Source organism: Microcebus murinus, chromosome 6 (genome assembly GCF_040939455.1).
Source record: "Microcebus murinus isolate Inina chromosome 6, M.murinus_Inina_mat1.0, whole genome shotgun sequence".
In the NCBI taxonomy this organism is placed as follows: Eukaryota; Metazoa; Chordata; class Mammalia; order Primates; family Cheirogaleidae; genus Microcebus; species Microcebus murinus.
In genome coordinates, this window is record NC_134109.1 from 108959510 (window position 1) to 108972998 (window position 13489).

The 13489-nt window shown below is 55.1% G+C and overlaps 1 protein-coding gene across 1 annotated transcript in view; it reads left to right on the forward strand.

Moving 5' to 3' along the window:
* The window catches only part of CCDC33 (coiled-coil domain containing 33), an 85132-nt gene that overhangs the window by 38357 nt on the left and 33286 nt on the right, over nucleotides 1–13489 (forward strand). The window contains exon 11 of the mRNA XM_012748251.2: nucleotides 11266–11457. Coding sequence (XP_012603705.1) covers nucleotides 11266–11457 — 192 coding nt within the window. The remainder of the gene's footprint in view (nucleotides 1–11265; nucleotides 11458–13489) is intronic.

The window sequence follows — 13489 nt, forward strand, 5'->3', positions numbered from 1 at the left end:
TCACTGGTATCAAGGTTCTACAAGGGTGAACTAGGACATCAGTTTTCTATTACTGCATAACTAACTTAGCAGCTTAAAACAATACCCATCTATTAGCTGACACTTGTGTAGGTGGGTAGTCCAACACAGCAAGCCTGAAATCAAGATGTTGGGAGGGTCACACTCCTTTCTGGAGGTTTCCAAGCTCATTTAAGTTGCTGGCACCATCCAGTTCCCTGCAGTCAGGACTGGTATCCCAGTTTCTTTGCTGGCTGCCTGCCAGGACACTCCCAGAACCCCCCCCCCATCCCAGCACCACGGAGAGGAAAATGGGAAAAGCATGGGAAAAGCCCAGCCGGCCAGGTGCCCAGGGGCCAAGTGGCCAGGGACCAAGCGGACTCAGCGCTCAGGTGCAGCTGGCTGGAGGAAGAGAGGCACCGTCAGTGCGGTCCCAGCCCCGGGCATCTTTCCGTTCCGACCAACCGACTGGGGCAGACAGAATTCCAAAAATGGGTCCCCAGGATCCCACACCCTAAATATTGGAACCTGCGAATACTGCGTGCTTCCCCTGCCATGACTCTGTGGTGCTACGCAGCACCATTGACCTCACGATAGGAGAGTAGATGAAGCTCGGAGACGCTGGTAGGGCTGGTGTCGGGCCCAGCCCACTCCTGCCAGCTTCCCACGAGGGAGAACTACCCCCCAGCTCCGGGGCAGTACTTGGCCCTGTGACCTCACCCACGCAGAGCACAGAGAGTCCTGTGGTGCGGGGCATAAGGGGTATGTCTGGGCAGGTCCCAGCCTCAACGTGTCTTCACAAGGCCTCTGGTGAGGGCCTGAGAACTCCCCTTAGCACCCCCTGCCATGGGGGTTCAGCACTGCCCTCTCAAGGGTCCCCTAATACCTGGGTGAGAGAGAGCTAGCTACTCCCTGGCAGCCCCCGCCCCAACTACCAAACCAGGAATAAGAAGATATTAAAAGAGGAGGGCAGGGAAGAAACAAAGGACCCCAAGAAAGGGGCAGCAGGATCTTGGAGACAAAGGTCACAGACTTCCAGATTGGAGCCCAGGCCTCTTCCCAGGGTCAACAGTCTGCCAGTGGCCATTGCCAGTCCCTCCTCCCCTCCCCCGCCTACTGCCCCCTTCACTGGGGCACATGTGTCCTGGGAGTGAAAGAGTGTCAGGTGCCCTGGTCGGGCCTGGTGGGCCCAGGCAGGCAACAGGCAGGTGGGCAGGATGCTTCCCCCATGGCCCAGGGGCTGGGCCAGGTCTCCAGTAATGAATTATTCACTGGAGCTGAGCTAAGTGCAGAATTAATCCCTTTCCTTCCAGCTGGCGGCCTCACTAAATTACCCCTCCAAGCCATGCGGGAAAATGCTGTGAATTCATTTAGCTGCTGAGTGTTTTGATCTGGGCCTCATGATTTTAGCGGTCCCTTCCCCCAGCCCCCTCCCCCTGGAGGCGGGTAGAAAAAAACCTTTTAGTAATGGATTTCTGAGAAGAAAGGAAAAGAAAGGGATAGAGATTGGGCGTGTACCAAGAAAACAGTACGAGCAGATTGTGCAGCCAAGAATTTATACACACAGACTGTGCACATGTACATGCTCCCATGCAATCACACGCAGATGTCTCCACGCGGACAGCCACATATGCACGGATGAGTGCAACACCCTTGCAAGGGTGCACACACTCAATGCATACGTGCATGCTCTCACACACGCAACCTGACACGCAGAAGCCAAAACTCTTTGTAGCTTAACTGTTTTTTGGTGAAACCATTGAGAGTTGGCCAATAACTGATTCACTTTGGTTCTAGAATCTTAAAGATCAATTTAGGGGCCTGAGTATGAAGTGCTAATGGCTAGACTCACCAGAAGGTTCTTGCTGCCACAGGACCCACCCATTTATTCTTTTATTTCACATATACTTGAGCAGGAACCACTACATGCCAGGCAGCATGCAGGGAAGGAAGTAGAACGTTGGCTGCGCTTGTGGGTTGCAAGGGGAGGGGCCAGCGGTCATGGAGCCCGTCTGCTCTGAGGTCACCCTCATCAGGCTTGGACATGGCTCTCTGCTGGCGTCTGAGCCCTTCTGGCACCCTTCTTCCTAAGGGAGTGACAGGACAGCGTCAGAACTGAACAGGGCAGAGGGCATGCAGCTGTCTGAGGGGACACCCCCTTCTCCATCCCACACCTCCATCTTTACTGCGATACCCCCTTGTCCTCCAGGCAGCACAAACGTGGGGCACCCCCGCTGCGGAGCAGATACTGTTCTGAGTGTTAGGGGTATTACATAGAAGAAGACAAAAATAGAAAGCCCTCCTATCATAAAGCTTACATGTCAGACAGCAGGAAGTGTGGCCAATGAACAAATAATTTAAAAGCAGGGATCAGCCAGTGACAAGTGGCCTGAGAAAATGCAAACAACATGATGTGATGGGCAGTGCTCGGAGGAGCTATTTGGTTCCATGTAGTAGCCTGGTAAGGCCATGAGCTAAGTTGCTATGAAAAAGAGACCAGGGCCTGCACCTTATTGTCATGTCTGAGGTGTTGCCTGCAGCTTAATGGTGGCAGGTGCCTGACCCTCACCCCTGCGTCACAGCCCGTGCTGAGGCAGTGCAAGGCAGTGGCTGTCCATCCTTCCACCATTTAAACCAAACACTTCTTAAAGGTACAGGCGCCACCACCAGACACCTGGAAATCTTAGGGTCCTTTGGACACTCCAGCTGCAGGGGGTTGTGATGGCGGGCTCCTGGGCCCCTCGAGCACCTGGTCAACAGCTCCATCTTAGGGACGGCTCTTTGCACATGGTGAGACACGGCAGTGCTGTCACAGAGCAGAAATGCTTCAGGAGAAATGGACATGCAAGCCTTATTTGGGAAGAGCCCCAGCCTGAGTACACAGTCTCTTTCCCGTGAGCCTCCACGGCCGGAGGTTTGGGCACAGGCTGTCCTGAGTAATTGGGCATTTTGGTGACACAGCCTCCCCACACCAACTGCTTCCACATCAGAACTCTCAGAAACTTCCACATAGGCAGAGACGGACGGCAGAGGTCTCTCAGCAGCCCACCTGGGCAGGAATCCTTGGCAACAGGCAGCACAGGGGTCGTCCCACCTCTCCTCCTGCTCTGCCACCACAGGGAGCTCGCTGCCTCCAGAAGTAGCCCCTGCAAGGCTTTTTGAGCCCAGACTGCCTCTGGGGACCTCCTCTGCCCCAGGTTCCTGGCTCTGCCCTCGGGGCTGTAGGGCACTCCAACAAGGGTGGGACAGGCAGGGCCCGCCAGCGTGCCTGCGGGCAGACCAGATAACAGAGTCTGCAGTCTCGGTGAACCACAGGAGGTGGCCTCTGGCTTGGGACATTGTACTTGAAGGTGTTTTGTTGGTGATGGGTTAGTTTTCACCCTCTGGTGGAATCTCTCTATAAACTGGATTTATGTGTGCAAGTGAGTAAAAACTAGAGAAACAAGTAAACTCACACACACAAAACTTCCCTTTATTGCACATCGAGTGGGGTCAGCCTTTGAGGTCCTTTAGGCTCTGAGAATCCACAGCCTGTGGCTGCTCCACATGCACATGCACAAATGAACCTGCGGTCTCCTCCAAGCCCTCTGGTCTCAGCCTCTTCACTTTGAAGAGCGTGATGTGGTCCCCCCGGGAGTCTGCACTTCTCCGGCTAAGCAGCCTGGCTCTTTAATGAACTGGTTTCATGATCCCGCAGCATCCTGGGTGCCCTCCAGCTTGCAGCCAGCCTCTTTGAAGTGAGGCCCATGCTGGCCAGGTTTCCTGGGCTGACCCATGTGGATGGGAGCCTGGTATGCACACAGTAGGTGCTCATTGTGTAGGTCCCTGCCTCTCCGCCTGGGAGTGCACCTCCCCACGAAGTCATGTGTGTGTTTGGCAATATTTCCCTCTTGGGGTTAGGATTTGGAATCCATTGTCTTGCCCAGGTGGAGCACAGGGCACAGGTGGGGTCAGGCTCCTCAGACAGGTGACCACCCTCCTCGCCTCACAGCTGAGAGCTGCCGGGAGGACATGGAGCCCACTGGCTCCCTGGGATTTTAGCACAGGGAGGGTGCATTTGAGGAGAGGAGGTGGTGGCCACTGTGCCACCACTCAGGAAAGGGCCAGCTGCCATGGTCCCATCTGACCCTCCCCTCCCTCTTCCCCTCATGGAAAGCAGGTGGGGTGAGTGTCGATGCTGTCCTAGTGGGGTTTTCTTTCAAACTAGCTACAAAGCTCTCTCTGGAGACTAGGTTAGAGTGGGGACAAGTGGCTACTTAGCAAATGTAGCAGGGAGGGCAGGGGACAGGCAGAATCATGCTGGCTTTTGAATAATTGTCATGGATTTTGGAAGCCATGCACAACAGCCCTGGGATGGTCCTTAGAGAAACCCCAACACAGACCTGCCTCCATTTCCTCCCCCGACACTGCTGCCCGAAAGGACCGGTGCCGGGACAGCACAGCCAGTGGGTTCAGTCCTCTGGAAGGTTCTGTCCCCACACCCAAAACTCCAGCTCTGAAAACACTGTCACAAGGATGCCAATAGATCCAGAGAGAGACCCTTTCGCTCCTACCACCTCACAACGTCCCTGCCGTCCTTCCTCCCTGACCCAAAGCCCCTGCCCTCCCGTCCTCTCGCTGCCCCAGGTCAGATGGCAGGAGGCAGCTCCCAGGCACCCTTTCCCTCACCTGCTCAGGTTCCAGGTCCAGTTTAGAGCCCCTCCCACCAAACCCAAAGGAAGCTGGGCACAGGGCAGGGGAGAAATGAGAGCCTGGGCTTTCCCAGGGGCCAGCCCGGCCCTGGGGTCACAGACGCTTGGCGTGGGGGGCCAGGCTGGCCACCACACCTTAAAGGGCTTTCCACAATGTCTGAATGCCCCCTGGTAGTGCTCTGCACCTTGGGGGCAATGTTGGCCCCCCCAGTCTCTTGGTGGTTGTACAACTCCCCCCAGACCCCCCACCTCCAAGAAAGGGGGTAGGGCATTCCCCCGGAGCACACACAGAGGGTTCTACAGGGTCTGTTTTCTCATTTCTCCTACCAGGGAGCTCATTACCAGCCAGGAAGCCCTCTCCCAACGCCACAAGCTTCCTTGTAAAGCTCTTGCTTCTCTCTCTCCAGCTTCTGCCCCTGGCCCTGCCTTTCCTCCCTGAGGCCAGCTCCAGAGAAGTCCGCGCCCATGCCCATGTCAGCCCTGCTGGCGTTTGCAAACATCTTACAACATCTCCAGCCTGAACCCGCTCTCCTTCCTCTGCCTGCTGTTTGTCACACTTGGCCTCTGACACTCATCCTGTAGGCTGTCTCCTCTTAACAGCACTCCTAGTACAGTGTCCCCCAAGAGTGTGGGGCCCAATCAGCACTGATGGGTAGAATAGGACTGTCACTCCTCTCTCTGAACTTGTTCTCCCCTTTGGTGCAGTGAAAGTCCAGTGCTTGCTCTGTGTTGGTGCTTACCACGGCAGTGAAGGGCCCTTTAGGGCCAGGATCCAGCTCTGGCACATCAGCAAGGCACAGCCACACCTTGCACCTCTGCTGCAGGAGGTGAACTTAGGGTTCGCCTCTATTTGAACTTAGGGTTTTTCTTCCCTGTGGCATTTGCTGCCTTTGTCTCAGCCCATCTTCTAGGGTTGGGATCATTCTGGACCCTGATTTTACCATGCAACATGTGCACAGTCCCACTCATGCCCCAGCCCAAGCTCCAAGCTGTCTTCGGATGTGGTTAGAAACATTCAGTGCTGTGACATCCACAATGCGCATCTTTAGACCTGGGTTTAGATCCTGGATCTTCCACTTGCCCTTAGCCACCTGAGCTTCCGTTCCCTCATCACACAATAGGATTGTTGTCCCCACCAGCCAGGAACATAGTGACGTTTGAATGGGGAGGGTGTGCGCAGTGTCCCACAGACATGCAGAGGAGCTCCTGGTGTCGCTCACCCAAGTTGCTGACAAACATGCTGCACTTGTCAGGGATGAGGACAGGGCTCCTTAGGGAGGGGGAGTGACAGAGCCCTGAGAATCAGTGGCTCAGCGCCTGCCCCTGTGACAGCTGCTCCACCAGCCTCACACCCATAAGGACATCGGGAGGCCTTGTCCAGCGCTGAAGACAAACATCACCAGCACCACACTGGGTCTCACAGCAATTTTCAGAGAATGAAAAAATGGGGAAGAGACAGATGGTCACCTTTCCAGAGGCCAGATTTGCTAAGGTCCCTAGTGTTTCCTGCCTTCCACGGGGGCTGTGCAGGAGATGCAAAAATGAAGACCTGCCTCCTGGCCCAGGAGCTCCCAGCCCAGGGCGGGTAGGCTGGGACCAAGAGCCAGGCTGCTTCCCATTGCTAGTAACTCAGGAGGCCTGATACAGGGTCATCCCGAAGGCCTTGCCTACCATAGCGCCTGGCTGACTCGAGAATGTGAGCCCACAACTCCCACCCAGATATGGAGTGTGCTAAGTTAGGAGGCAGAGGTGGCTGAGGAACCTTGACATGTGGCCCCTCCCTTCCCCTGCTGTGCTCTCCTGTGCACCCAATGCATAATTGGTAGATTGAAGAAGGGGGAGGGAAGGACTAGAGATGTGGCAGAAGCTTCCAGACCAAGCTTCTCAGAAAGTGGAAGCTGGTCTTGGGATTTTCCCCATTTCAAAGCCCAACCACCTTAGCCTAGACCTCCCTTCAGCCAAAGCAGATGAACCCCTGTCCCAGCCAATGTCATTCATATATATTACCCATTTATTAGATTCCTTACCCATGCCAAGCAGATCATCACCACCTATCTTCCTAAGGGTCCTAGTTAAGGGTGGTGTGTTGAGCATAGAGAGGTCGGGGAGGCATGACAGGGAGGCATGGTTTGAGACCTGCCCCAGATAATGACTTGGAAATTGGCAAGGACATTTCAGTCAAAGGGACCCCATATGCAAAGGCATGGAGGCATGACGGTGTCTGAAGCACATGACATGGGGACTGTAGTGAGTCGGGAGAGGTGGATGGGGCACAGGTTATGGAGAGCCGGGTGCCAGCATACAGGGTTTAGACTTTGCCATAAATTGATGGGAAGGTCTTTGAGCAGCAGTAGGATGTAGTCCGATCTATACTAGAAAGGTCTCTCTGGAAGTGAATGGGGAAACCCAAGGGCAAAAATTAAATACAGAAAGAGCAGGGCTAAGGCAAAAAGAGTGAGCACAGAGCCGGAGCCACAGGCAGGACACTATTTAATATTAAAATCCCTGGCAGAATTTTTAAATATTCTTATCAGTGGCTCCTCTCCCAGACCCCATAACTTGCTTTTAGATTAACTCTCTGACACCAATTTCTGGCAAAAGAATCATGGCCCCATCAAGGATTAACACCTGGACTCTTCTTGGCTGGGAGACAGACTTGCAGATTCAAACCCCACTGCAGCTGCAGGAGCAAGAGGGAAGCCACAAATGAGGGTCACCATATGCAGGACAGGCAGCAACCTTCTTGGAGGGGCCAGTTGTCTGAGTCTCGCCTACAGCTGAAGAGATAAGAACCTGCAACTGCGGCCACAGGAAATAACAAAGCAGTGACTGATCTGGGAGCTGCTGCACAGGGCTCATTACGGCGCTCGCCAGCGGGCTGAGAAACCCTTATCAGGGAGAAAATTGCATCAGGACTCCTGAATTACTAGAGATTGGAAGCAGATTTCTTGGGACGCACTTTGTTAGATACCTAATGAGCGGGATACAGGCGGGCAGAGCCCAAAGCCAGCGGGGCGAGGGACAAATGTCTTTGTTAAACAGAATTTGTCAGTTTCCGCTCCAGGCTCCCTGGGGAGGGTTCAGGGCCAGCTAATTGAATTAAGAGCATGTGCGCTCCCGCAAGAAGGCTCAGGGCGGGGCAAGAGGCGGGCTGGCCGGAAGGCGGGCACTTTCAGCACCAAGGACAGCAGCTGTAGCCTGGCTAGTCCGTAATTGCCAGGGCAGGCTGGAACTGCTGCATTTTGCATGATCAGGGATCTAGGGGATGGAGTGGGTTGGAGTGAGGCAGAGGATGTTGCGGGGAGGAGGGAGACAGGTGACTTAAGAAGTCTCGAGCCTGTGATGCCATTGGTCTGGTCTGTCTCAACAGACCCCGCTCTGCTGGCAACAGTGAGGGCTGGGAAGTGTGAGGAAGGGGTGTCTTCCCCCCACTATGGCACTCATGTGTGGTGTGGGCAGCTGTAGCAGCACAGGGAATGGTGGGCTGGGTGCTGAGTCTGAGCTAGTGCGTGGCTGTGCATTGCTTTGAGCTTTCAAAGTTGGTCTCCAATTACAGCCCTAATGAAGCAGGACATGCTCCAGCCACGGAGCCACAGAGCCAGGGGCCACTTGTCAGCCTCAAGCTGTCCCAGCAGGCAGGGCAGGGTTTATCAAATAGAAAAGCAAATAAGCAGACTGTGGGGTGGGCCAGGATCCCCAACCCACCTAAAGGAAAGGAGGAGAGCCAGGCAAGCCTGGGCCTGAATGGGAGGAGCTAGTCCCAAGGCTTTGCTGTCTCCCCATCCTCTATCCCGACCACCACCCCAGCAGCTGGCCCCTCCCTGTGGTCTCAGACAAGCTCCCTCCTTGAGGATCGAGGAGATGAGGGCATAATCCCCTCCCCAAAATATGGGCTGATTGAAGCTGAGAGCCAGGAGAGACAATGTTGGCCATAAAGAAGGGAACTATTAGGGGAATTTAGACCCTGTGTGAGGCACTGTGTCCTCTTGGTGCCTCTCACCTTATGTGACAAAAGCAACTGCCTTGGGCTTCCCCTGTAGGGCCTGCACTGTTTAGAGGTCTAAAGATTTTCCTATGGTGCAGTGGATGGGAATGTGAGCAAAATAGACTTAGTCTCGCCTCCCCTCCTCAGAACACACCCCTGCCCACGAGAGACTGATGGGTGAGGGCACTGGTCTGGACCAAGGGGTTGATCTCATCTTTATTTTAGCTCTGTGATAAAAGTAAATGAATTGCACATAGTAAAGTTCAGAATCCACAGAAAGTTACGTGGTGAGTGCCCAGCTCTGACCAGGGGCTCAGGAAATGTCAGCTCTGGATCACGGAGTTGGCCCAGCCGATGCTGGGCCACACAGGTGGACATCAGGGAGGCAGACTGTGGGGGAGGGGCTCCCTCGGCAATTGTCCCTGCTTTCAGTGCTGATGGGGGCACCTCTGGAGACCTCTCCCTTGATTTCATTACTTCTACTTCCTCCCCTAACTGGATTAGATGGCAGTCTATGAAATCCAGGGCATTGAGATTGGCTTTCTGCCTGGAAATGAGGAGAAATGTTATTATGGGTCCTGAAGCAGCATCTCACCCCAGCCCCAGGGGCACCTGCTCAGTGGGGACGTGGTCTTTGCCCTGGCTAGTTATTCCTTCCTTCGTTCTCTCCTGCATCCATCTAGCCACCCATCCATCTAATATGCATTTTAGAGCTCTCCCTCTGCAGCTGGTCTAGTGTGCAGCTGTTTTGAGTGGGAGACAGATGTGGTACTTCTTTCTATCTAAAGCACACAGACATCCAGAAAACTCCAAGCCATCTGACTCAGATGCGACACGGGGTGTATTCATGTCAGTGGGGAGCCTCCTCGTGAATCCCGCCCTCCCTAAACCAGAGCTACCAAGAGGAGCAGGTGGGAGAGACGGCCAGGCCAATGCCCACAGACAGAACAGGCCCAGAGTCCTGGCTGTGTAGTGCAGTAGGTGGCTTGCCAAAGCCAGCCTCGGGTGCACCCAGCGTCTCATTCTTCCCATTCCAAGAGTCTTATCATAGCTGCTTTCTCTTTGGAATTATCTATTTTTGTGCCCACTGGATGGGGATTGCAGGAGGACGGGGCCCAGACTAGAGTGGATGCCTCTGTGTCTTGTATGACTACCCCTTCCTCTACGGGCACAGCCTGAAAAGGTTTCATGTTAATGAATTTCTGCACACCAAATTTTAATTGAAAAGGGTATAAGGGAATAATTATTTAAAGGATCCCAGCGGTAAAGAGAAGGACCCAGTCCCATTCCGCCAGCTCATCCGGGTAGCTTTTCATACAGAGTACCCACTTAAAGAGAGGCCTGACTGCCCATTCCCACTCCAGTTGTTCGGGCATCTTAACCCTGAGTGCATCTGTCCTGGTTGGCACTGTGCCATGGCTCTATTTATTTCTAGCACAATACTCCAGACAGTGGAACAATTTGTCTGTGGCCGAGAGAGGATTCCAACAGCTGATCTAGGGTGGGACTAGCTCCCCTTGCAGGTCCCTACAAACCCCGACACTACATGGTTCTTTGAAAATGGGCATATTTTAGAGATAACCACAGATTTCAAAGAGAGCTTTAAAGTAACCTCTCCCCAAAGGGAGCCTGGACATGTCCCTAAGCACAAGGAACTTAATGTTTTGTTAGAAAAACAAGCAAGTCCGGAAAGAGAGCAGTGTGAGAGCACAGGCAGCCAAGTGCTGGGCAGGAAGAACCCAGAAAAGCTACAAGCAAGTGTGAACTGAGGCATCAGGGCTGTCCGGGGGGCTGGCATGCAAGTGGGGTCAGGTTTTGGACACGCAGAGATGACAGCGAGAGTCAGGCCGAGGGAGAAGAGAAGAAAAGGAAAAGAACGTGGAAGGAGACAGAGGCTCACCAGAGTACACAGAAAGAGGAGACTTTGTTTAAGGAGTGATGAGATTGGAGGATGATAGAGGAGACGAAATAGAAAATAAGTCTACACAGCAACGGCTGTCAAAAGAGAGCGGGATTTTAGAAGCTGTTGTTACTGCACCAAGCGTGGGGTCAGAGAGGGCATCGTTCGCTTATTCTTTCAGCAAATATTTGTTGAGCGCCTACAATGAGCCAGACGCTGGCATGGGCTTATGTCCTAGTGTGGGCATTGGAGGAGGGAGGCAGCTAACAAGTAGATCCATTTTTCGACAGTTAGTTTTCTACTAGAGTACAATGAACACAGGAAAATGGGGTAATGTGGGTTTGGAAGTGGAGGCTATTGCAAAGAGCAGGGCCTCCTGAGAAGACCGTGTCTGCACCGAGATCTGAATGCGGAGGGGACAGCCATGTAAAGACCCACGGGACCTCCGGCTGGCGAACAGCAGATGCCAAGGCCCTGAGGCAGGAAAGCGCTTGGCTCGTTGGAGGAATAGCAAGCAGGATGCTGTTAGGGCCCCGTGAACAAGGGCAGGTGGTGGGAGGTATACAGGGCTGGGCATACAAGGCTTCCTGCGCCACGGGGCAGGGGAGGCTCAGGGTGCAGAAGGTGTACTTACGGCAGAGAGGCCCAGAGAAGGGGCCTGTCTGAAGTTTTCCTGCACCTTCTCTTCTCAGAGGCCAGAAAACTTCTTGACATCAGACAACAGCAAGGCTTTGCCCACCCTGGACCCAAAAGTCCTGGACGAGAAGCTGGGAACCATCCGCGAGTCCTGGTCGGCGGCCATGAGCCCCGTAACGGGCTCCAGTACGCCCAGCTCTCAGGGGGCAGAGGAGGAGCCCCCCGAGCCAGAGACGAGCCGCGACGCGGTGAGTGTCTCTCCCCAGGCAGGGCGGGCTGGAGAGCGATGGGCGTGGGGACTAGCTCATGCCTCGGGTGGCAAGTGGCCCTCCCTCTGGCCACACTGTGCGAGCGAGCAAGCTGCCCCAAGACTAGCGGGCAGGAGGGGAGGTTCTCCCTCTGACAGTCTCCCCACCTTTCGGTTGGGCCTTGCCCACGATTTCCCAAACAGACCCATACAGCACCAGCAAGCCGGTTCCCCTACTTGCCTCAGAACTCCCTCGGGAGCATGGCCCTGCGCAGAGGGAAGCCCCTCTGAGAGATTCGTTTTAACTTGTAAAAGGGAAAATTGGGGCCCGAAGCAGAGGACGCCAGTGTCGGTTAGAGTCCGCGCCCTTGGTCGTGGGAGCTGGTGCGTCTCCCTGGTGCCACCAGGCACGCGGCTGCTCAGAGGGCCGGGAGCTGGTCCGAGTGGTGTCTTCATTTGGGAGGGGCAGTGCTGGGTCTCCACCCTTGATGCTAAAGAACAGGCCTCCAAAAAGACAGGCCAAAGTCCCCAGCTGAGCTTCCACCAGTGACCACAGGGGAATTGACGGGGCTTCCTGCCTGCGGGCACGGTGGTCCGATGGGGAGCGCTGCTCTGGAAGCCGAGAAGGGGCCCCAGACAAGGCCGCCCGCCCACAGGGAAGCCCTGGGCATCCTCCCATCCTCCCCTCGGGACCTGCCCCTCTTGCCGACGGCCTCCTCACCTTCCCCTGGCACTTCCGCACCGTCCGGGAACGTGTCCCATCAGACGAATTGGAGGGCACCACGGCACTCGTGGCCACCCCAGCCCCACCTCGCGCCTCTGCCCTTTGGGGAAACAGCTCAGACATAAACTTTGTCCAAAATAAAGATACCGCTCTTGTCTTTGGAGCTTTGGGGCAGCATGAATAAACTAATTCCTGCCGCCCCCACATCCTGGCCATGTAACCTCCCTTCTTGCGCCTCTAAGAGGAGGTGATACCGGAGAGAAAGGCGCAAGCAGACAGCCACGGAGGAAAGACAGGGAAGGTGCCAACAGGGAGAGGCAGGCAGGAAGGAAGGTGCAAGGTGAGGGCGTCCCTTCCTGGCCACAGCCCTGTGGGGAGCTCGTCACAACCCTGCCTGCCCTCCCCACCTAGCCAGGCCCAGCCCTCCGCCAGTGCAGCCCCCCCCCCAGGACGCAGACCTGGCCCCTGCACCGCCCCACGTCCGGCAGCAGGGGCCTGTCCCCCCCCAGGACGCAGACCTGGCCCCTGCACCGCCCCACGTCCGGCAGCAGGGGCCTGTCCCCCCCAGGACGCAGACCTGGCCCCTGCACCGCCCCACGTCCGGCAGCAGGGGCCTTGCGCTGCCTGACTAGACAGGCCTCTCTCGGCAGCCACCTGGGCACTGGCAGGGCGCGCTAGGGACGGGACAGTCCCCAGCCCCCACTCCCGGTGCTACGTGTGGCAGGGGCTCCCTGATTTGGAATCTGCTGGGCAAAGAATCCAAGGTCTGAGCTGAGGTCAACAGGTCTGGATTATTTGAAAGGAATTAGATACAGGTATCTCTATACCATGATTTGTTTTGGGGAGATGTGACAGAAAGGGTTGGAATGCGTCAGGCTGGAGTGTTCTCTGTGTCTGTAAAGAGTGATGCTGGCGATTATGGAGGAGGGAAGAAGAGAACATAGAGCTGAGGAGGAAACAGTCCTTAGATGTAGAGTGGATCTGAAAGGTGAGCTGCTTATACAATATTTTTAATATCGGAATATTTTATAATCATAATAATGTGGATTGTGGGTCTTGATTTTCTGTTAAGGATTAAACCAAAAGAGACGAGACTAGACTGCAGCTTGGGAAGTCAAGGTTAGCCATTAGGAGGAAGTGCTTTTGAGCAAGAGTAACCCTTGTGAGTGGCAGAGGGGAGAAAGGAGTGGCCCGGGGCACGGAGACAGGCTTCTGGGAGGCACTGAGTGATGACCAGGGCCTCAGGCGCCCATGCCCACGGACTGTCAGAGGTGTGGTGAGGTGGGGCCAAGGGAGAACTAGCTCAAGC